Raw genomic sequence first — 25,056 nt, forward strand, 5'->3', positions numbered from 1 at the left:
AGATTTGAAATTTTAATCCTTTCAAATAACACACATATATATATATATTCAATGAATATTATATAAAATTTTGAACTAAAGTCATAGAATTCAACTGAATTTGTAATTGAGGCTCTAGTTTCGACCCTACTAATTTGTCTAATTGGAAACATTTTAGTTGGGAGTCATGTGTTTTGTTTTTTTCTAAAAAAATAAGAACAAGAAGAATTAGGCAAAGTTATATTCTTTTTGATGAGTTTATTCGATGTGACTTTAGATTAGTCTGGTCAAATAATATTATTTTCTACTTCAACATTTGCTATACTTCATCTATTTTATTTTGTATGTCAATTTTTTCTTATTTTATTTGCTTAAAAGAGTATGATATTTTTAATACTTAATAATTAATATCCTCTTTAATTATAATATTTACATGTTATATTTAAGATCAAAATATGATATATGATACAAATGTTTAATTTAAAATTATAAAATCTTTTTTAAATTTTTAAATTTTGTGCCCATTTAAAAAACATAGTTAAAATAAGACGAAAAGAGTATTAAATATCTAATTTGAATTCGAACACCAAATAAATGAAAGAAAAGGTTTATTTTAGTCCACATGTAACACTTTGCTTCCCTTTGGTTTGACTATAAATCTTTGAGATCTATGATTGGGATAAAAGAAGTGTTAATATCTTAAAAAATCACTCAACTTTGAGAATTTATCTAATAAAGTCATTAAACTTTATTTTTTATCAATAAAATCACTCAACTTTAACATTTGTATCAATAAAATCATTTAACTAAATTTAACCTTAATTATTAATTTAATAGGATTAACACACTAAACCAACATTTTACCCGTGAAATATCCCACCCAGGAGCCCTTATTTGTTGGTTATAATTTAAAATCTTAAACCTTACCTAGCAGTGAATATTGAGAAGTTTGATAAACAAATTAGTTAACGCTTTACACAGGATTTTTTTTCCTTTTCGTAGTTATTTTTTATGCTATGTATACATTTATTAATGGAGTTTAATTACAAAACTTCCACTGCAAATGAGACGTGACAGCCATAATTATTAATGTATTCGCTTAATTTAATAAGATTACCACACTAAATCAACACTTTACCCATGATATATATCTAACCCAAGAGACCTTTATTTGTTGCTTAATTAAATGCATAATAATTAAACTCCATTAATGTATACTTGGCATAAAAAATACTATTTTGTGATATCAAAAAAAAATTCAATGATAAATTTAGTTAAGTGATTTTATTTATACAAAAGTTTAAGTTGAATGATTTTTTTGATACAAAAGTGTAAGTTGGGTGATTTTATTGATACAAAACAAAGTTCAATGACTTTGCTAGATAAATTCTCAAAATTGAGTGACCTTTTGAGATATTAACTCATAATATTGCTATCCAAATTATAGTCTAAACTCCATAAAATTTGTCTCCAACGAATATTAGGACCACAAATATTAATTAACGATGTAGAACTACTCTTAAAGTCTGTTAAAGATGTGAAACTTTTTTTAAAAACCGTACAAGATTTGAATCAAAATAAAAGATATATATTATATTATGTTAAGAATATTATTTGGCAATACAAAAAAAAGTTTTTAAAATCTTTTGAAAGTTAAATCAAACATCATTAGAGAAAATCCTTTTAGATTTTGCTAGAAGTGAAAGTTCTCTCAAAACAGTATTTCGTGAAAAAACAATTTAGAAAAAGCTGTTTTTTTCTTCTTTTCAACTTAATTTTACTCTCACAACTTGTTCCAACCGTAGCTTTTGGCACAAACATAATTGCATATTAGTTGAAATCGAACGAATAATATAATTTTTGACGTACATATCATATCAAAATTGAAATAAAAGAAAAGACAATAATTCCTTTTATCCTTTGAAATTTATTTGAATAAAAACGTAAAATCAAACGAAGAGTCGAAATAGGAAAAATTACAGAAATCTCACATTTGAATTTACTTATTACCATTATCCCCTATAAGTTTTACAAATTTCCAAAATCCCTCATTTTCACGCATTATAATAGTGTATCTCGCGCATCAGATTAATGTTTCAGCGCTTATATTATTGTATCTCGCGCATCAAATTAGTGTATCATGTATAAAATGTACATCAGATTAGTGGATCATGTATAAAATGTAATGTATCTTACTTAACGATTTATGTATCTAGCGCATCAGATTAATGTATCAGCGCTTATATTATTGTATCCGTTTGAGGGATTTTTGTAATTATAAACTTTTAAGGGATAAATTGTAATTTTGCCTTAAAAAGTATGTGATTTATGTAATTTGTCCAAATAAATATTATTCTTATCTTATTAATAAAAATAAATAAAGATAGATATTAAATTTATACACTCCCCCAAAAGAAACTATCATTATTGGAGTAATTATATTATCCTACCTTTCTCTATGTATTAACCAATTACCAATAATACAACAAATCAAAAGAGTAATAAGTCGGTGGCTTTAACACAATGGAATGGACAAATAAAATGGAGTACATGTTAGCTTTTTATGGACTAAATTAAAGTGATATTTTTCCAATTACTTACTACCATAAAGTTTACGAATCATTATGTATATTCTCTTTTCTATTGCATATATCCATGCATGAGCTTTAATGCATATATATACTTATAGACAAAGAAACATTTCAAAGTAGTGTAGAGTCAGAATTTAAAGTTTATGAATTTTGAATTTGAACTTTTTAAAGTTATTGAGCTCTAGCTAGATTAATAATCTATATATATTCAATATTTTTTTAAGAGAATACAAAATTTGAATCGAATTTATGAAATTTAACTGAATATATATCTGACACTCTAGCTTCGCGCTTTCTCAATACATGAGTACTGAATCAGATGTCTAGTTGTAATTTCAATCATGGTTATAAAGCCATGTCTTTATGCTATTGTATGCTGACTAATTATTTTTATCAAAATATAAGTCACTCTTCAAAGTTGTAAAGTTTAATGGAGAGTGTCTAAGGTCCACTCATTTAGGGCCTGTTTGGAAGGACACTCTGGTAATTGAATTTGGTGTAATTGGTGTAATTACATTGTCTTGTCCTGTTTGGAAGGACATGCAATTACTTGATCAGCAGGTAATTGGTGTAATTGGCAAGGAGTAATTAAACTCTACAATTCACAGGCAGAGGCTGTGAATTGCTGGTAATAACATGATGTAATTACCACCTAATTACTTTTTAATTTCTTTTTTTTCTATTTTTATTTTTTTGTTTTAATTTTTTTTACTTCTATTACTTTAAGTTCTTTTTTTATTTTTATTATTCTAAAAATTTGTAAAAGTTTATTTTTTATTTTATATTATTATATTTCATTTTCTTCTGTTCTCAACCTTATTTTACGTGATTCTATGTAATTTTCTTGTATTATCTATTTCTTTATGCCATGCTTATTTTCTCATTAGCATAATTTTATTACTATTCTAATTTTTAAATTAAAATAGAATTTATTGTTAAGTAAGGTTATAGACTTACGTTTTCTTTATGTTAAATTTTTTGTTTTGAATTTATAACTTATATTATATTTTCAGTTTCATTTGTTTTAGTAATATTGAATTTACATTGCACGTCATTTTTTAATTAGACTTGATAGATTATATTTTTGTCAAACATTTAATAATTTATGACATTTTATTTATATATTATTATTTTTATCAAACATGCATTTCACGATATTCGTAGAAACTTCATACTTTTAGTTGTTACGATCAATTCAATTGAAATATATTAATTTGAAAAAATATAAATCAATTATTTTTTCTTAATATTAGTTACAGAAAATATGTTTATTAATTAATATATTTTCAAAAAAGAATATATATCTTAAATATTTAATTTAATGTCATTTATAAAGTTTCTTATTTGTCTAGTATAAATTTTAAATAATTAATTTTTATTTTAAAAATTTATTATAATTTTATAATTGCAATTGTGCATCCAAACTGAACATGTGTAATTACACTATGGCATCCAAACAGGACATGTGTAATTACACTATGGCAACCAAACAGGTCAGTGTAATTACTAGACTGGTAATTACTACCCTAGTAATTACACCAATTCCAATTACTAAGTGGCTTTCCAAACAGACCCTTAGTCAAATATTAAAGGTGAGTGACTTATTCAATTTTTCAGGAAAATATTTCCATAAAATTTTGTGGGATCCTATGACATGCATAATCAATCGTGAAGGAGTGGAAAAGGATGTATAAGAAATATTTTAGATTGAACTTAATTTTTTTTAGGATAAATTCGAGTTATCTGAATAATAATTTTTAATACTCCTTCTGTCAATTTATGTGACACTTTTCGAATTTCGAGATTCAAACAAGTTTATCTTTGACCGAATTTTTTTCATCTATTTTTAAATATTTTGAATTTTCAATTATTGTGAATTATAGTACTTTTTACGTAGTTTATAAATATATAAATTTCATTTCAAAAAATTTGAAGATTCCATGTGCAAATTTCCAATCAAACTTGAACTGTTTGACTCTCGAAAAACGAAAAAGTACCACATAAATTGAGACATAGGGAATAATAATTTAGAGGTGAAGATCCTTACTATAATTTTTGTACTATGATATTCACTATAGTTAGAATAATTATAATTATATTAATAGTTATATTGATATTTATTTTTAGTCTCAAATTTGTGTAAATACTTCCATTTTTGCTCTGCTTACTCTTATTCAACTCTAAGAGTATTTTAGTGATGGATTCTATAAGAACGGGCGATCTTATTTGATTAGAATACCTAGCAATAAGCTTTTATACTTTTTGTTATTACAATATTTTTGAACAAGTTCCTGAATATTAAATATAATAAAGGTTTACTCATGATCTATTAATATATTGATAATAGTAATGATATTGATAATTTCAATACTATAGTGATGATTTCCATCGCGTCTTTGATATGGGGCAGGAACTACTAACTGAGATGAATGAGCTAATTATGAATATTATATTATTATGAAAATAGATTGATTTTGTATCATCCTTCAAATTAGTAAAATTAATATTTCCTTGCATAATATAAATCCCAAGACATTTATGAATCGTGATGTGAATAAGTCGATTCATGATTTTGGTAGTAATTGTTGTGTTTTTCGTAGACGCTAACATTAAATCAAAAGTATTTTTAGCGGCAATTAAGTAGCAATAATAGTTTAACTGTCACTAAATATGTATTTTTAGAGGTAATAACTTAATTGGGCTGCTAAATGTGTATCTTTAGAAGCCATCACTAGTGACAATTAAATTATAGTACTATTTGTAAATGCTACTAAAGCCTATAGTGACATCGTATCTAATGATAATTAACTAATGACAATAAAGAAGAGTGTAGCTTTCCCGATCTCACTAGGACTATACTGAGTATGTTATTGTTGAAATTCAATGAATCATGAGCAACAATAGTACTATTTTCTTCTTTTTTGATGCTAAGTAAAGATTCAGGATGGAAAAAGATGAAATCTATTATTTTTTAATAATGTGCAGAGAAACTTTTTAAATACAAGTGAAGACCAACAACAACTCCTATTTTGTAGGAGGTGTATTACTAGTGGACTCTTAATAATAAATGTGGAGTACTAAACCTATAAGCAGTAAATAACTAACTAACAACTACAACTGACTATGCACTATTACAGGGAAGATGCGCCAATACGCCCCCACAAGTTGAAGGTGAAATCAACAACCTTAAACTTGGGTAGATGTTTGTGAAAGAGCAGACGAGACAAAGGCTTTGTAAGTGTGTCTGCAAGCTGATCCGTAACATGTAGATGTTGAACGCGCACATGGCTCCTCTGCACTTGATCTCTAACAAAGTGAAAATCAACTTCGATGTGCTTCATCCTGCTATGTAAGACAAGATTTTGACAGAGATAAGTGGCACCAACATTATCACAATAGATTAGTGGTGGTTCAGACAGCTGGACATGTAGTTCTGCAAGTAGTTTTTGAACCCAATTGACTTCAGTAAGGGCAGAAGCAACAACACGGTACTCTGCCTCAGTAGAAGAACGAGCTACAGTACGTTGCTTCTTGAAGGACCAACTAATGGGATTTTGACCAAAATAAAGAATATACCCAGAAGTAGAAGTCCTATCATTAAAGTCACCTGCCCAATCCGCATCAGAATACATAACAGCCCAGGTGATGTGTTGCTTGTTATCTGTAACCCGTAATTCTTGGTATGTTGGAGATAGCGCAAAAGCCGTTTAACAGAAAACCAATGTGTTTGTGTAGGAGCATGCATAAATTAAGACAACTTATTGACGACAAAACTAATATCTGGTTTGGTAAATGACAAATATTGAAGCTTACCAACAACTTGACGATACAAGGTGACATCCACAGAAGGTGTACCATCCTTAAGGGATAGAAAAGTAGGGAAACTCATGGGTGTGTGAACAGGTTTACATTAAGACATATTATGGGCAGCGAGAAGATCAGAAACATACTTGGCTTGAGAAAGAATGATTCCAACTTGCGTGCAAAGGACCTCAACACCTAAGAAGTAGTGCAGTTGTCCCAGATCTTTGAGAGAGAATCGGGACGAAAGAACCCGAATAACCTGTTGAATAACATCAAAATTGGAACCCGTAATAATAATGTCATCAACATATACAAGAATGTAAACCATCGTTTTACTGTGATGACGAATAAAAAGGGAGGAATCAGTGTTAGATTTTTGAAATCCCATTTGGATGAGGAACTGCTTTAACTCAAAATACCAAGCGCGAGGAGCCTGCTTCAGGCGGTAAATTGCGTTCTTTAGTTTGCACACATAATGAGGAAAATCAGGATGAGCATAACCAGGAGGTTGGCATATATAGACATCTTCATTAAAGTGACCTTCAATAAATGCATTGTTCACGTCCAACTGGTGCAAGGGCCAATTATACTGAACTGTAAGCGATAAAACCAATCGAACAGTAACAGGTTTAACAACTGGGATGAAGGTAGAGTGATAATCTACACCCAGACGTTGAGTAAAACATTTTGCAACCAAACGAGCTTTATACCTATCCACACTACCATCTGGTTTGGTTTTGATACGATAAAGCCATCAGCAGTCAACCACATTGTGTGAAGTGGACGGTGGCACGAGCTCCCAGGTCAGATTGGTCATTAAGGCATCAAACTCAAGTTTCATAGCTTCTCTCCAGTGTTTACTCTTTTGGGTTTGGTTGTAAATGGTGGGAAATGATTTAGTAGATGTAATGGCAAGATAATCAAATAATTTCTTTGGGGTAGTGATGTTATTCTGAGAACGAGTGATAGGGCGATGAACAGTGGGTGGTCGGGTAGATGTGATAGTTGGGGTAAATGATGGATTGATAATGAAAGATGGGTTAAGAGGTGGGTATTGAACCTAGGTTGGGACTGAATCGACATCAGGTAAAAAAGGTGTTGCAGATGGAATTTGTGCTTGCCAATTTTGGCGTATATATTGGAGTAAGGGTGGAGATGTATGAGGAGTGGGAATAGAACAACCTGGATCAACAAGGTGTTGCATAGATGAGTCTGAGACACTAGTGGAAGGTGGCACTACCTCAAGAGTTGGAGGTGAAGCTGGATCCACAAAAGAAGCTTTTTGCAATCATGTAGCAACCTGGATTGGTGGTGGAATCTCATGATTAATTGATGGCACATGTGCAGGAGTGGAGGCAGGCGATTCAGTTGGCAGAATATCCCATTGTAAAGTCAAAATGTTTTTTTCCTTAATAGAGGAAAACAAATCAGAAAAGGGAAATTTATTTTCATAAAAGATAATATCTCAGGAAATGTATATTTTTTGAGACATAGGATCATAACACTAATGATTGTGGCGGACATTAGAATAGCCTAGGTAAACACAAGGAGTAAAGCGTGGATCTAATTTGTGTTTCGTATACGGCCTAAGCCATGGGTAACAAAGGCATCCAAAGGTTCGAATAATCGTGTAATTGGGAATCTCGCCAAACAACCATTGGTATGGAGAATCATTACCAAGAGTTGGGGTATGCAATTTGTTAATCAAGAATGTGGCTTGTTGACAAGCAAACGACCAAAATATTGGAGACATGGATGCTTGATGTAAAATGGTTTTGGCTGTTTCAATAATGTGGCGGTGTCTACGTTCAGCCATGACTACTCATTGTGGTGTATATGAGGGAGTGATAAGTCCACAAAGTGGACTCATTTAGTGCTTTATTTTAATGGAAATAGTGTCCTTGAATGCTTGTTTTATCTCAATACCTGATTAAAATGCTGAAGTTTCAGGTGTTTGAAGTTTTAGTGGAAGCATGGACATTTAGGCGCAAAACGGAGCAAACAAGGCTGAAAAGAACAAGAAATGAAATCCTGCAGATCGCCGAAATGACATGAACCGCCATTCGTTCCAGTACGCGAAGCCTTGAAAGAAGTGGATCAAAAGGCGAGGAAATGAGTAGTCGGCGAGTCATCGATCAGTTCCACAAAGTAGTACTGTACCGCCCAATGATCCAGAATGCGAGGATGCTAAAGGCAAGACACTGAAGGTGATGAGCTGACCAAAAGGCGGATCGCCGAGTTCATCAGCGATCTCGACTAATGTCGCCGAATAATCCTCCGCAACACAATCTTTGAAAACAATAAATACTAGTTAGAATTTTATTTTAAAAAGAACAATTTGGAGTGGAACGATTATTATTATTATATTCACTTTAGAACACACTTTAACAGATATTTTTTCTCTCAAGTTTGGAAAGGGTTTTTGTGGAGACTTGAAGAAATGAGTTCTTCTTCCCCAAGTTGAAAATGGGTCTTCTCTATTCATTTTCCTTTGCTTAATTTAAGGTTTAATTTCTTATACCCAGTTGATTTCATTATCATGTTAGGTATAATTTCTTATTTCTTGATGTGTGGCTAAAAACCCTCATTCTTGGGGTGTGATTTAGCAAATATGGGTTGATATTCTTGTTAAGTCTTTCTTGTTGATAGGTTAGATGTATTTTAATGGTTATTTCACCTAGTGGTTGTGGTTTAATCTAAAGGATTTGTAGTTGCAAATACAAAGTCACCCATGTATTTTCGGCTTGCCCGAGAAGGAGGTCACGAAACCAAAACCACTAGACTGATGGCCTAAAGAGTGGGTCGACATGATGTTCAGGCCGAGAGGGTGAGCCTTAGTCCCATATCCGAACACTCGGCTCGAGAGAGTGAGTGGGGTAAGGTGTATGCTGGTCTTCATGCAACAAATGGGTGTCCGAGAGGAATGCATTTGAAACGGGGTAAGTTGCTCGAAAGGGAACTTATTTCCATTTAAAGCTTAGCCTAGTCATTATTGTCTTGCAAATTTCTTATTGAAAACATGTACCCAAACAATTTATCTCAACTTGTATTGCGGTCACATCCCAAGAACCTTTCCCCATACTTGATTTTCTTGTTTATTTTGTTGTTTTATCACTTGTTACAAAATCCCCATTTGATATTTGACACTTTCGTGTCACCCCATTTTATTTACTATGTTTTTGTTCGTTAATATCTTTAGCTATGACTAGTTAGAATGTAATTCTATTTTTCTATCAATTCTCAAAATCGCTCCCTTGGGACACGACCCCAACCCTTGGTTGGGTTACTATATTATTGACGATCATAGACACTCATACCGTAGGATAGTGTCGTTGGTCACGATAAACATCAAAATGGCGCCGCTGTCGGGGAGCGGTGTTATTTGAGAATTTTTAGTTCACTAGAATTTCAGTCTTATTAATCGTAGATTATTAACTTTACTCTTAGTTTTGTTTTTCTTTGAGTTTTTGATTGTATCTAATCCCAAGGATCATTGGCAAGAATTTCTGTTTTTCTTAGTTTTAGCTTTGCTTTGCTTGTTTGTGTTGAAAACATAAATTTTGAGTGAGGACGTGGGGGACAGTTGCCATGCAAACAACCCATTGAATACTGACTTGCACCGAGATGACATTAACAATGCAAATTATGTTTATGACCCCGCTCCATTGGGTGAAATAGGTGCAATTCGCTTGCTGCAGGGTAGTGGAAACGAAAATTTTGAAGTCACTAGCACAACACTCCATCTCATACATTCAAGGGGCCTATATGGAGGATTGGATCATGAAGACTCACATGAACATATCCAAAGCTTTTTGGACGTATGTGCTCCGTTGTCATTCAAAAATTGGTCGCAAGAAGCCATCTGGCTTTGCTTATTCCCATAGTCACTGACAGGAGCTGCCACTAAGTGGTTGTCTGAGCTTTCCAAAAGTTTTATCACATCATGGAAAAAATTAGTCACAACTTTCCATAATAGATTCTTTCCCCCGTAAAAAATGATGAAGTTGAAGGACAACATTCAGAATTTCAAACAAAAAGCGAGTGAACCAATTTATGAGTCATGGATTAGATATAAACGGTCTCTGCGAAAATGCCCAACACATGGGTTGCCAAGTGAGTTGTTATTCCAATATTTTTACCGAAGTCTTGATTCAGTCAACAAAGGGATAGCTGATCAATTGGTCCAAGGTAACATAATACTACAACCCTTTGAGGTGGCCTCATTTCTCCTAGATTGTATGGCAAAAGTAAATCAAGCTTGGTACACCAAAGAAGACCAAGTCTCCCCTCTGTATTTCAGGCTAACGCAAGAGCAACTCGATAAAGAAAAAGAGAGGGATGAAAACATCAAAAAGATGTTGTCTCAGATGGAAGATTTACAAGAGCACATGAAAGGCAATTGTGAAGTGTTTCGCGCAGAGGGGGTTCTTTTTTTGATAACTTGAAATCATGAGGAAATCAAGGTCGGAACCACAGAAGGAATGAGGAGGGTTCCACCCACACTATCAACCGCGGGTTGGAAATCAAGGTTGAAACCACCCTAGAGGTGAAAGACCTAGGAGATATTTCCAAGAGTGGACTGAGCATAATGATCATGAAGAATACCAAACTCAATTGAGTGACAGCCCGACATCAAGGGGGAGTGACAACAACCCTAGGGTAAATGATCTATTGACAATTTGAAGGCTCTGTTGATTTGCTAAAGGGAATGAGAGATGATTTTTCTTCACTAAATAGCAAGGTGAACTCTCATGCTAATGCCATCAAGATGCTAAAAGGTCAATTGAATCTCCTATCGGCTTAACTAACAACCAAGATGCCAAAGGAAAATGAGGAAGAAAAACTGGTTGTAATTACCTGTAGCGGGAAAGTACCGATAGGTAATGAAGGAGAAGAACGTGAGGAAAATCAGGGTGGGGTAGAAGCAGAAATTACCGATCATCAAAACATCGGCAAGAAAGCACAAGAAAGAAAGAATCAGCACAATGAAACTCCAAAAATAATACAACCATTACCCAAAATTCCTCCACCTTTTCCCCAATGTTTGAAAAAGAAGAATGAAGATGAAAAGTTTAAAATATTCTTATCTGTGTTTAAGAAGGTGTCCATAAACCTTCATATGGTGGAAGCATTGCTGGAGATTCCAGGGTATGCTAAATTCATGAAAAAGTTAGTCACCAAGAAGAGGATCTTGGTTTATGAAACGATTGAAGTGCCTCATAGTTGCAGTACGATCATGACAAATGAGTTAATCACTAAAAGAGAAGACCCTGGTGCTTTCACCATCCCGTGTACTATTGGAATGCTCCAATTTTCCAAGACTTTATGTGACCTAGGATCAAGCATCAACTTGATGCCATATGCCATATACAAACAATTTAGATTGGGAGAACCAAATGCAACTACAATGAGACTTCTCATGGCAGATCGATCGATCAAACATCCTGTTGGGATCCTCTACGATATCTTGGTCAAAGTAGATCGGTTCATATTTCCAGCTGACTTTGTGATTTTAGCCTATGATATTGATGCTGAGGTCCCCATTATTTTGGGAAGGCCATTCTTAGCAATCGACAGAGCATTAGTGGATGTTGAAAGTGACAAGTTGAAATTCCGTGTGAATAACGATGAGGTAACCTTCAACATATGCAAATCCATGAAGCAACCAAGTGATATCCATGTAATGTCTACTGAAGATGTTATAGATGAAGCAGTGGTAAGTGTGAGCCATCTGCTGCCTCAAGAATGAGCCTCTTGAGTCAACACTTTCAAATCATGACGAATCAGAAATTCAGGAATATGCTAAAATGATCGCAGCCCTAATAGGGTTAGGAGCATATGCACGAAATCCAATTAAGTTGGATATCGACCTAAAAATTTGATGCAGCCCACCTGCAAAGCCATCAATTGAAGAGCCGCCAACTCGATCTAGAATTGAAAGTACTCCCATCCCATCTCAAGTATGTTTCCTTGGGAACTAACAACACTCTACCAAAGAATATTGCAGCAAATCTGAGTGAAGGGGCAAGTAAAAGTGTTAGTTGAAGTACTGCAGAAGCACATAAAAGTGATCAGATGGATCATAATTGATATCGTAGGCATCCCGCTCGGTATCTCCACCCATAAGATTCAGCTGGACAGTGAATGCAAATCCAGTGTGGAGCATCAGTGAAGGTTGAACCTCTCGATGCAAGAGGTAGAAAAAAAGAAGATCATCAAGTGGCTTGATGCAGGAGTAATCTATCCGATTTCAGACAACAAATGGGTCAGCCCAGTGTAATGCGTACCAAAAATGGGTGGCATAAAGTGGTCCCAAATGCTAAAGGAGAGCTTGTGCCGACTAGACCTGTAACGGGATGGATGGTGTGCATGGATTATCGAAAGCTAAACTCATGGACTGAAAAATACTATTTTCCAATGCCTTTCATAGACCGGATGCTTGATAGGTTATCAGAGAGAGGGTGGTATTATTTTTTGGATGGATACTCTGGATACAACCAGATATCTATCGCACTAAAAGATCAAGAGAAAACTACTTTCACATGCCCTTATGGGACCTTTGCATTCAAAAGGATGTCATTTGGACTTTGTAATGCAATAACAACTTTTCAATGATGCATATTGTCCATCTTTGCAGATATGGTTGAGGACTCTTTGGAATTCTTCATGGATGATTTCTCAGTCGTGGGAGACACATTTGAAGAATGTTTGACACATTTAGAGCGAGTGTTCCAAAGGTGTGTGGAAACTAATCTAGTCCTAAATTGGGAGAAATGTCATTTCATGGTGAAATAAGGCATTGTGTTTGGGCATAAAGTGTCGCAACAAGGGCTGGAAGTTGACAAAACAAAAATTGAGGTTATTGAGAAACTACCACCACCGATCTCTGTAAAGGGGATTTGCAGTTTCTTGGGCCATGTAGGCTTCTATCGGAGATTCATTAAGGATTTCTCAAAGATTGCACAATCGCTATGCAAACTCTTAGAGAAGAAAGTGAAATTCTACTTTGATGATGCTTGTATGGCAGCATTTAAATGTTTGAAGGAGAAATTAATATCCACACCAATTATCATCAGCCCCAATTGGTTAGAACCATTTGAAGTAATGTGTGATGCGAGTGGGATGACACTAGGTGTAGTATTAGAACAAAAGTAGACCAAACTGTTTCATCTAATTTATTACGCAAGCAAGACTCTAAATAGTGCCCAGCAAAATTACACAGTCACTGAACAAGAGTTGCTAGCAGTGGTCTATTCTTTCAAAAAGTTTCGGGCATACTTGCTAGGCACTAAAGTAGTTGTTCATACAGACGATGCAGCACTCCGATACCTCATGGCAAAAAAGAATGCGAAGCCAAGACTGATAAGATGGGTGCTACTCTTGCAATAATTCAATTTTGAGGTGAAAGATCAAAAAAGTTGCGAGAATTAAGTTGCAGATCACCTATCGCAGTTAGAGAGTAAAACAGGTACTGAGCAGGAAAAGGAAATAAATGACTCATTCCCAGACGAGCAGATATTTGCAATGTTGCTCAGACACGTGCCATTGAATGCTGACTTTGCAAACTACATCGTATGTGGGTTGATTCTCGATGAGTTAAACTCTTACCAACGAAAGAGGTTCCTATTTGATGTTAAAAGATACTTTTGGGATGAGCCATACTTATTTCGGGAATGTGCTGATCATGTCATAAGAAGATGTGTTCCGGAAGAAAAATCAACAGAGATCCTCCATGTCTGCCACATATCACCAGTAGGGGGTCATCATAGTGGAAATCGTACCGCAGCTAAGATTCTCCAAAGTGGTTATTATTGGCCTTCTCTTTACAAAGATTCCCACGATTTTGCAAATAGATGTCCTCAATGTCAGCAGTAAGGCGGAGTGTCAAGAAGACACGAGTTACCCCTTACACCTATTTTGGAAATCGAACTATTCGATGTGTGGGGAATTGATTTCATGGGCTCATTTGTCAGCTCGTTTGGATACAAGTATATCTTAGTAGTTGTGGACTATGTGTCCAAATGGGGGGAGACTGTCGCACTCCCGAATAATGAAGTAAGAAGCGTTGTCCAATTGTTGAAACGGTGCATCTTTGCACGGTTTGGCACTCTAAGAGTAATCATTAGAGATGGAGGATCGCATTTTTGCAATAAGTGGTTTTCTAGTGCATTGAGCAAATACGGAGTAAAACACAAGGTCGCCACTCCATATCACCCCAAATGAGCGGATAAGTTGAGGTGTCGAATCGTGAGATCAAAAGCATTTTTTCCAAGACAGTAATTGGTAGCAAAACCGATTGGTGTAGAAAGCTTGACGATGCCCTGTGGGCATATCAGACTGCTTATAAGACACCTATATGAATGTCCCCATATCAACTAGTTTTTGGTAAATCATGTTATTTACCTGTTGATCTAGAACATAAAGTCTTATGGGAATTGAAAGCTCTGAATTTAGATTGGACAAAGGCTTCAAGGGAGAGGTTGGACCAGTTGAATGAAATAGATGAGTTCAAGCTCAGATCATATGACAGCTCAGCCATTTACAAAGAGAAAATAAAGAAATGGCACGACACACGAATAGTCCAGAGGGAATTCAATGTGGGAGATTGGGTGTTATTGTACAACTCACGACTAAGGCTCTTTCCAGGAAAGCTAAAAACCAAATGGTCTGGGCCTTTTAGAGTGACACGAGTGTTCACCAATGGTGCCATAGAATTTGAAGGTATAGAAGGACCCCCATTTAAAGTTAACAGACATCGTTTAAAGTTATACCTTGGGGACTGCCAGGAAATCGCTTTAGTTGAAGAATTGTATTTGGAGGATGTTTGATAGTATTCCTACGTCGAGCGAAGACGTTAAATAAGGCGTTTATTGGGAGGCAACCAAGATTCTTACCAATTACATCTGTTTGATAAAATAATAATGCGTCAATTGTGCAGATAAAAGCGTGGATAGTGAACGAACAGTGCAAATAAGGGCACCACAAGTCCATTCAGTGACACGCAGAAAGAATCGGCAAGCTCAGGACATCTTTGGCGAACTGCGGACTGATTCAGCACACGTAAAAATTTGAACTCTCCTAGTCTGGGTTGAAGTCTGTAAAACTCGGCGCACGTAAAAAAAACATTTAGCGGCGAATCGCCGACCCTGTAGGCGAGCACAATGCAAACCGCCGTTCGCACTCACCTGCAACCAGAGGTCCTGTAATCTTTCGCGAGGAAGCTAAATATTCGGCGTGTCGCCGACTGAACATACCAGTATAATTAATGTCACTGAATAGGAGATAACTGGAAAGTCCTCCAAGCAAAGGTTTCAAAGCGTCCGATTTACTGCCTACCTCACTTTTTCATACGCCCGAACTCACACTTGCACGCTAGTTTTATATTTCATGTATTATTAGAGTATTTGCGTTGCTAAATTGTACTCTGTTGTGGATTGCATGGCAGCCGAGCATCTTCACACAAGGTTGGTCTTTCAACACCCCGAGTTATTTTTGAGAGATCTAGCTTCATTTGCAACTAGTTGATCAAAATATCTCTGGGTCAACTGGTTTACTTTATCAACTCCCACTTAACACTTATTACTTGCATTTTAGGACAAACACTCTTTATTTGTGGTGGGGTGAGGCCCACACCTTTTGTGTTGACATTCATGTTTTGTTCTGTATATATTTGGGTTGTTTGCTTTAATTTGTGTTTTAAATATTGCTTTTCTGTGGATGCTTGAGCTTATGGCTCCTGTTGTTTTACTTGCAAAATAATTTTGATCTTTTCAAAAAAAATTCACCACCTCTTGTGTTGAAAGTGGCTGTTCTTTTGCAAAAAAATAAGTCTCGGTTTCGATCAATATCGATGACTTGAATAGTGCTCTCATTTGAACAAACATGAATGCACGGCTACGACGAGGCCAATTGAAGTTACATAGACAATATGTGCACTCTTTGCATTTCGTTGTGACTAGCCATTTAGCAAATTGATTCTCCTGTGATGACCGTTGCATACTAGCAAACGTGTGTAGTCTTGCTTGACTGAAGTATCGATGCCTTGTGTGATTAACTTACTTTGAACCATGCATGAATAAACCTAGAATTTGCCCCGTTAGTCTGATTGATTTAGAAAGGTGTACTCTTGATATGATCTTAGGCAACTTTTGAAGAGTATGAACCAATCTAACATATACCTCTTTTTGTTGTCTACCCGTGAGCGTGTGAAACTCTTTTGAACACCCTTTGAGCCTTACCTTTCTTTGGAAGAACCTTGATGAACCCTAAACTTTACTTGAACCGCTACTTACAATCCTCTTGAGTTGTGGTTTACGAATAACCAACTTAGGCCAAAGTTGGGGGTGTGGTGAAAGGGAAAAGGAGAAGTCAAGAAGTGAAAGAAAAGTCCCCCTTAACCCATGGTATTGCATAAAAATGGAATCCTTTCAATTCAATTCAAAAAAATAAAAAAATAAAAAAATAAAAATAAAATACTAATAATATATATATGAAATGTGGAATAAAGTACGAAGGGAATCGGGTTTCAAGCAATCCATGGAGGAGAATAAAACAAAAAAAGAGTGACTTAGAAGCACTAAAAAAGAATTGATAAAGGAAAAGAATGGAATGCCTTGAGAATGCCACAACTCACGAGGAAAAAGTCACTGAGCCTAAATGACCATACCTTTGCACTTAGCCTCATTACAAGCCTTAGAAAGACCTTTTTGATCTTGAGTAAGCTGAATCGAAAGTCAATTGGAAAATATGGGCAAACCTATGGGTGAAAACATGCATTGTGTTCATCTTTTTGAGTGTGAGCGTTGTATCTGATTCTTGATCTTAAATTGACTCATATCTGTGTGTGAATATGGAATTATTCTTTACGTGAGGGCATTTAGATATTTTTGTTGAGCTTGAACTTGCACAAGTAGCAAGTATTGCGAGCATGAGAATATTTGGTGGTGGTGTGTCACAATTTGAATCTTTGAGTACAAAATTGATCATTGAATAAGTAAATTGAGTCTTGTTGTATGCATTTATGATTTAGTCTTGTGTAGCACTGTTTAAGGCACCCTTTTTGAACGGCTGAACTTGAGTTTGCTTGAGGACAAACAAACGTTTAAGTTGGGGGTATTAATGAGTTCACAAATTGGACTCATTTAGGGCTTTATTTTTAATGGAAATAGTGTTCATGAATGCTTGTTTTATCTCAATACCTGATTAAAATGCTGAAGTTTCAGCTATTTAAAGTTTTAGTGGAAGCATGGACACTTAGGCACAAAACTGAGCAAATAGGGCTAAAAAGAACAAGAAATGGAATCCTATGGATCATCGAGTTCAACTTGGTGAGTCACCGAAACGACATGAACCGCCCTTCGTTCCAGTACACGAAGCCTTGAAGGAAGTGGATCAAAAGGCGAGGAAAAGAGCAGTCGGCGAGTCTTCGATCAGTTCCACGAAGTAGTACTGTACCGCCCAATGATCCAGAATGTGAGGATGCTAAAGGCAAGACATTGAAGGCGATGAGCTGACCAAAAGGCGGATCGCCGAGTTCATCGACGATCTCGACTAATGTCGCCGAATAATCCTCCGCAACATAATCTATGAAAACTATAAATACTAGTTAGAATTTTATTTTAAAAAGAACAATTTGGAGTGGAACGATTATTATTATTATTTTCACTTTAGAACAAACTTAAGCGGATATTTTTTCTCTCAAGTTTGGAGAGAGTTTTTGTGGAGACTTGAAGAAATAAGTCCTTTTTCCCCAAATTGGAAGTGGGTCTTTTCTATTCATTTTCCTTTGCTTAATTTAAGGTTTAATTTCTTATACCCAATTGATTTCATTATCATGTTAGGTATAATTTCTTATTTCTTAATGTGTGGCTAAAAACCCTATTCTTGGGGTGTGATTTAGCAAATATGGATTGATATTCTTGTTAGGTCTTTCTTGCTGATAGGTTAGATGTATTTTAATGGTTATTTCATCTAGTGGTTGTGGTTTAATCTAAAGGGTTTGTAGTTGCAAATACAAAGTCACTTATGTTTTTCGGCTTGCCCGAGAGGGAGGTCGCGAAACCAAAACCACTAGACTGATTACCTAAGGAGTGGGTCAACATGAGGTTCAGCCCGAGAAGGTGAGCCCTAGTCCCATATCCGAACACTCAGCTCTAGAGAGTGAGTGGGGTAAGGCATAGGCTGGTCTTCATGCGGCAAATGGTTGTCCGAGAGGAACACATTTGAAACGGGGTAAGTTGCCCGAGAGGGAACTTATTTCCATTTAAAGCTTAGCCTAGTCACTATTGTCTTGCAAATTTCCTATTGAAAGCATGTACCCAACAATTTATCTCAACTTATATTACGGTCACATCCCAAGAACATTTCCCCATACTTGATTTTCTTGTTTATTTTGTTGTTTTATCACTTGTTACAAAACCCCCATTTGATATTTGACACTTTCGTGTCACCCCATTTTATTTACTATGTTTTTGTTCGTTAATATTTTTAGCTACGACTAGTTAGAAAGTAATTCTATTTTTCTAACAATTCTCAAAACCGCTCCCTTAGGACACGACCCCAACCCTTGGTTGGGTTACTATATTATCGACGATCGTAGACAATTATACCGTAGGATAGTGTCGTTAGTCACGATAAGCATCAAGGAGATATAAGGTGCTCAATGCCGTTGGCAAGGAGTGGCTTGAGGCCTGCAAACTCACCACCACCATTAGTGTACACCGAGAGGATTTTAGTATGAAAATAGTTTTCAACAAGGGGTTTAAATTTGGAAAAAATTGCTTGAACCTCACTTTTTGTTTTTAACTGTATAAAGCCAAATATATTTCGTAAACTGATCAACAAAAAATACATAATATAATTGTTTATCAATCGACAAAGCTGGTGAGGTCCCCCAGAGATCACTAAAAATAATTTGCAAAGGATTTGTGCTCCGTAAAGTATTCTGAGAAAAAGGTAGTTGATGACTTTTATTAGAAGAGTAAGAATTTCAATAATCAAACTTTTCTAAATGGGAAACAGGAATTGAAAACTTATGTAAGAGCGTTTTAAGCATTATTTTATTTAGATGTCCTAATCGTCTATGCCAAGATTCTTGAGATTCCACCTTAGTTGTTTGGTAGCTCAGATTGCATTGGCCTCCTCCAAAGGGTCATTCATAAAGTCCATCTCTATTATGGTTGCGTGCCAACACTGCCCCCGTGCTCAAATCCTTCACAAGAAAAGAAGACGAAAAAAATTCCATGGATGTCAGGTTGTCTTGACAAAATGTAGACACATATATAAGATTACGTTTAATAGTTGGGGCACAAAGGGTATTTGAAAGGTGATTTTTTTTGTTGAAAGCATCTAACCGAATATTACCAGTGTGAGTGACAGGTATTTTGTTACCATTACCTATGGTGATTTGCTCAGTCCCGGTGTAGTCTTCCGAACTGTCAAGTTGTTGTGAGTCAGTGGTCACATGATGTGACGCTCCGGAATCAACAATCCAAGGCATCGAAGCATAGTGTGCCTTGGCTTCTAAGTGGTTATGAGAGCAGGAATGACATACATTAGCAGTGTGTCCAATACGACCACATAACTGGCAAATTGGACGACGTGGTTGAGGAGGTGCAGGTGTGTGGAAGATCGTTGCGCCATAGCAACAATTATGGACGACGCTGCTTGGTGAGGCTCTTTATGTTGAAGAAAGAGCTCTCTGTTGAGAAGCTTGTTATACAAGTCTTCATACGAAATAGGTGCATCACGTGCTTAGATAGCAGCGGAAATTGAATCATACTCAGGTCCTATACCACTGAGTATTTTTACAGCAAGTTCATCATCTTAAATAGGAGCTCCTACAGTTGCAAGTTTATCCGCAACATTCCTGATCTGTTGTAGATATGCAATCATCCTGCGAGAGTTTTTTGTAATTGTCGCTAAGGAGTTGCGAAGACTGAAAACTCGTGTATGTGACTTGTTGGCATACAAGTGATGTAGTGCGTCCCACGCTTGCTTGGAGGTGGAAGTGTTTGTGATTGCAGAGGTAATGGTTTGGTCAACTGATACATCAAGGGATTGCGAATCAACTGGTCCTATCGAAACCAGATTTTGTACGTAGGGTTGGGTACCTCTGAAGCATTCTCGAGGACAGTCTTGGACGGCGTTGTCATGGTTCCATCTAAGATAACCGTAAAGGTCGTGGCCTAACACGAGAGATTCAACCTGAGCCTTCCAAATAACAAAATTGCTTGAACCCGTAAGCTTTATGGGTAGCTGGGAGCCTGGATTAAATTGAACCAGGTGGGTAGTGTTATCAACAGTAAAGACAGAAGTGCTTGGAGTCACCATGATAGATGAATGAGAAAAAAAATTAAAGAGATGAACAGATTTATCGATACTCATTGGAGTTTAGAAGAGCCCTGACACCACAAAGATTCAGGATGGAAAAAGATTAAATCTATTATCTTTTAATAATGTGCAGAGAAACTTTTTAAATACAAGTGAAGACCAACAACAACTCCTATTCTATAGGAAGTGTATTCCTAGTGGACTCTTCAAAATGAATGTGGAGTACTAAACTTATAAGTAGTAAATAACTAACTAACAACTACAACTGACTATCCACTATTACAGGGAAGATGCGCCAATACTAAGAACTTGTAGAAGTACAATGAATTAAATAACACAACTTAAAGTTCCCTAATCAATATAGTGCAAAAATTTACCCATTAATAGAGCTCATTAGAGAATTCTAACATAAACAAAAACGTACTAGGTGATTTCTTTCTATCTATCTAGCCTTGGTGGTTACAGTTACCTGGTACATGTTACTGGTGGAAGGTGATATATAGATATCCCGTGGAATAGTCGAAGTGCTCGAAAGTTGGCCTAGAAACCACGGTTATCTAAAAAGGAAAAAACTCACAAAGAAGAGCTTGTTTGGTACAAGGGTAGACTAGGTCTTAATTAGTACACAAGTTCTAGGGAAACCCATATTAGTTGAGAATTAAACATTGTAGTAAATGTGACAATGACATCACTATCAAGCATTATGATGAGATGAAACATCACAATTTGAAAACAGCAAGCGCTACTGTTAGTTCTAAGAGCAAATAAAGAATTCAAGCAGACACAAAAATACGGTGATTTCTTTCCATCTATCCCAGTTTTGGTGGATAGTTAATTGATACTTAATGTTGGTGGGATGTGGTAGATATTCTGTGGAATTAGTTGCGCGGCAAAAAGTTGGCCTAAAAACCACGGAGAAAGAACTCACAAAAAAGAGCTTGCCTCTCCCTCTAAATGCACAAAGCTTTACACTACATAAAAAATAATTTTTAGCGGTAATAGCTTAATTGCCACTAAGTATATTATTATAGAGGCAATTAACACTTTTTGTTAATGTCCTTAGCATAGCAACATTAGGTCTAATGACAATTAACTAATATCGATAAAGGTTTTAGCACTCTTTGTTAATATACGTATTTATTGCTGCTAAAAGTTATTTTTGTTATACTAGTCATAGCGTGTATGCAAGACTTTAGTCATAGCGTGTATGCAAGACTTTACCTCTACCTTGTCACGTAGAAAGGCTATAGGATCTTATTCTACCAAATTTGACTTCTGTAATCAAACTGGTAAGTCTTCAAGCTGCATGCAGTCATAATGAGTTGGTATATGTCATTGTCTCATCTTACTTACCACACTTGAATTATTAGAATTTTCCAAGAACTTGTGTACCAAGACCAAGTCCAAGTCTAACTTTTTCTTAGAGACCAAGGTCTATATTGATTATTTTCGAGTAAACGTTTTAAGGCTATCTTAATCACTAGTATATTTCTAAAACTTGGTTGATCACTTTGCAGAAGAAAATGAAAATCAATAGGTTTCTACAATTCATTATTGCATTTTCAATGTTCATAGGACTTGAAACAAGTTGGGGTAAAACATTATGCATTGAGAAGGAAAGAGAAGCTCTTGTCCAGTTTAAGCAAGGTGTGATAGATGACTACGATATCCTCTCATCGTGGGGGAGAGAAGAAGAGAAACAAGAATGTTGTCGTTGGAAAGGTGTAAAGTGTAGCAACAAAACAGGTCATGTCGTGATGGTTGATATTCACTATATACCACAACCTTTTCTAGATCAAGTGGATCAACACTTGAAAGGTAATATTACTCCTTCCTTGCTTGAATTGCAGGATTTGAAGTACTTGGACCTTAGTAACAATGATTTTGGTACAAGTCGAATACCAGATTTCATTGGTTCATTTCCAAGACTAGAATACCTTAATCTTCAAGGTGCTAACTTATCAGGTGAAATTCCTTACTCATTTAGTAACCTTACACATTTGAAGATTCTCGATTTATCTTCGAATCAAATTACAGGATTGTTTCCAAACTACTTAACAATGTTTTCAGCTTTAAGAGAGTTGTATTTGAGCAATAACAAATTCAAAGGGAGGTTACCTCAAAATATTGAACAACTTTCAAAACTCGAGATATTGAAAATCAATTCAAATTCTTTCCAAGGTCCAATCACAGAACCACATCTTTCAAATCTTTCCAACTTAAAAGTGTTGGACTTGTCGTATAACTCATTCTCTCTTCAGTTGAGGCCTGATTGGATTCCTCCTTTCAAGTTACAAGTTATAGGACTCTCGCGTTGTGAAATGGGGAATCGTTTCCCTCAATGGCTACGAACTCAGAAGACGTATTCATATCTTGATATCTCTTTTGTTGGTATATCAGATATAGCTCCTAACTGGTTTTGGGATCTTTCTCCTGAAATGATGTACTTCAACATTTTCTAATAACAAAATAAGTGGACAAGTTCCTGATTTGTCTTCCAAGTTTCTACCATCGAAGGAAACTAATTATCCAATAATGGATTTTAGTTCAAATAACTTATCAGGTTTAGTCCCATCATTCTCATCAAACTTGGAAACATTGAACCTTTCGAAAAACAAGTTTGTTGGATCAATATCTTTCTTGTGCAAAATAGCCAACTCTTTGTTCCGTACCATTGACCTCTCGCATAACATGCTTTCAGGAGAACTTCCCACTAATTGTTTCATGAATTTCGAAGAACTAGCCGTTCTTAATTTAGCTAACAACAAGCTATACGGTAAAATTCCTAGCTCTATTGGATATTTGATGGATATTCAATCTCTACAGTTGCGTAACAACAACTTTACTGGTCATCTTCCAACCTCTTTGAAAAACTGTTTTATGTTGACAATCCTGGATGTTGGTGGAAATAATTTAATTGGAGAAATTCCATCATGGATTGGCTCAGATTTAACATTTTTGATTGTCTTGAGTTTGAGAGCCAATAAATTCGATGGAAATATACCTTCGAATTTGTGTCATCTGAATAAAATCCATATTTTGGATCTTTCTCATAACATCTTATCGGGAGAAATCCCGCATTGTCTCAACAATATCACATCATTGCTTCAGAGTAATAGTTCAACCTCAAGCATTCTTTTTGATTTGGGTGAACAAAACGGAGATGGTTTTTATTCTTTCGTTGAAGAATACATGGGAGATGCATTAGTTCAATGGAAAAATAGTGAATTTGTGTACAATAAAACACTCGGATTGTTGAAGATCATCGATTTTTCAAGTAACAAATTAGTTGGAAGAGTTCCTGATGAAATCACACAATTAGATGGACTACTTTCACTAAACCTTTCACGAAACAACTTAACAGGACACATCGTACAAGGAATTGGGATGATGGAAATGTTAGAGTCTCTTGATCTGTCTCGAAATCAGTTAACAGGACGAATTCCAACAAGTCTTGCTCGATTAAATTTCCTAAGTGTTTTAGACTTATCGAGTAACAATTTGTCAGGGGAAATTCCTTCGAGCACTCAATTGCAAAGTTTTAATCCTTCCTCATATTCAGGAAACAATGAACTTTGTGGTCCACCACTCGAAAAGTGCCCTGTTCATGATGATCATACAAGCAGAACCAACAATGTTGATGAAGACGATGATATGTTATTGTCGTTTGGGTTTTATGTATCTGTGTGTAGTGGATTCATTGTTGGATTTTGGGGAGTGATATTTACTTTAGTCTTCAATAAATCATGTAGAGATGCTTGCTTTCATCTGTTCATCAACGTCGCGAATTGGATCTTTGTCACAACAATTATGTGTCTACGCAGATTGAAGATGCTCTGGAGCTAGTTAATTAGCAAACAACAAGCTACATAATGTCATAGGTAAGTTTACAAGTCTAGATTCTTTCATAAAAGAATTGCATGTTTGTAGTCACCAATGGTGTTATATAGTATGTGATGTTTCTCATCTATGACAATAAAATGTTACTATTAATGAAAATGTTTTGGGAGCAAATACATCTTAAGGTCCTAGACACTGCAACAAATAATGGGATTTCGTGGCAATAATGAATATTGATGTTTATAACCAACACTCTATATAAATGTCACTAAATTTTAAATGATTTTGAATACAATGTCATTAACTCAATTGTTGCTAAATGTTTTTGTAGTAATAAATATTGTCTTTGAAAGGAAAATCTATTGTAGCAGACCTGATCTATTTAGACATTTTCAGGTCCATTAAGAGGCTTTTTGAGAAAAGAAACAAATGGACTTAATGGGCTAAAAACCAAACACACTTAATGGATTGAATCTGAATGATTAAGGTTTGGACCTCCATTAAGTGCAAA

At 35.4% G+C, this 25,056-nt stretch overlaps 4 protein-coding genes across 4 annotated transcripts; all 4 read left to right on the forward strand.

Moving 5' to 3' along the window:
* Window positions 1–11,190: 11,190 nt before the first annotated feature.
* LOC125867150 (uncharacterized) lies at window positions 11,191–12,123 on the forward strand. The gene has a single exon (XM_049547579.1). It carries the CDS (start codon window positions 11,191–11,193, stop codon window positions 12,121–12,123), a length of 933 nt encoding a protein of 310 aa, XP_049403536.1.
* A 2,611-nt stretch (window positions 12,124–14,734) lies between these two features.
* Window positions 14,735–15,446, forward strand: LOC125867151 (uncharacterized). Its single transcript, XM_049547580.1, has 2 exons — window positions 14,735–15,095; window positions 15,313–15,446. The coding sequence occupies exons 1-2, from the start codon at window positions 14,735–14,737 to the stop codon at window positions 15,444–15,446; spliced, it is 495 nt and encodes a 164-aa protein (XP_049403537.1).
* A 6,782-nt stretch (window positions 15,447–22,228) lies between these two features.
* LOC125867152 (receptor-like protein EIX1) lies at window positions 22,229–23,167 on the forward strand. The gene has a single exon (XM_049547581.1). It carries the CDS (start codon window positions 22,229–22,231, stop codon window positions 23,165–23,167), a length of 939 nt encoding a protein of 312 aa, XP_049403538.1.
* A 73-nt stretch (window positions 23,168–23,240) lies between these two features.
* LOC125867154 (receptor-like protein EIX2) lies at window positions 23,241–24,551 on the forward strand. The gene has a single exon (XM_049547582.1). It carries the CDS (start codon window positions 23,241–23,243, stop codon window positions 24,549–24,551), a length of 1,311 nt encoding a protein of 436 aa, XP_049403539.1.
* The last annotated feature ends 505 nt before the right edge of the window (window positions 24,552–25,056 follow it).

The sequence above is a fragment of the Solanum stenotomum genome, chromosome 6, assembly GCF_019186545.1.
Source record: "Solanum stenotomum isolate F172 chromosome 6, ASM1918654v1, whole genome shotgun sequence".
Classification (NCBI taxonomy): Eukaryota; Viridiplantae; Streptophyta; class Magnoliopsida; order Solanales; family Solanaceae; genus Solanum; species Solanum stenotomum.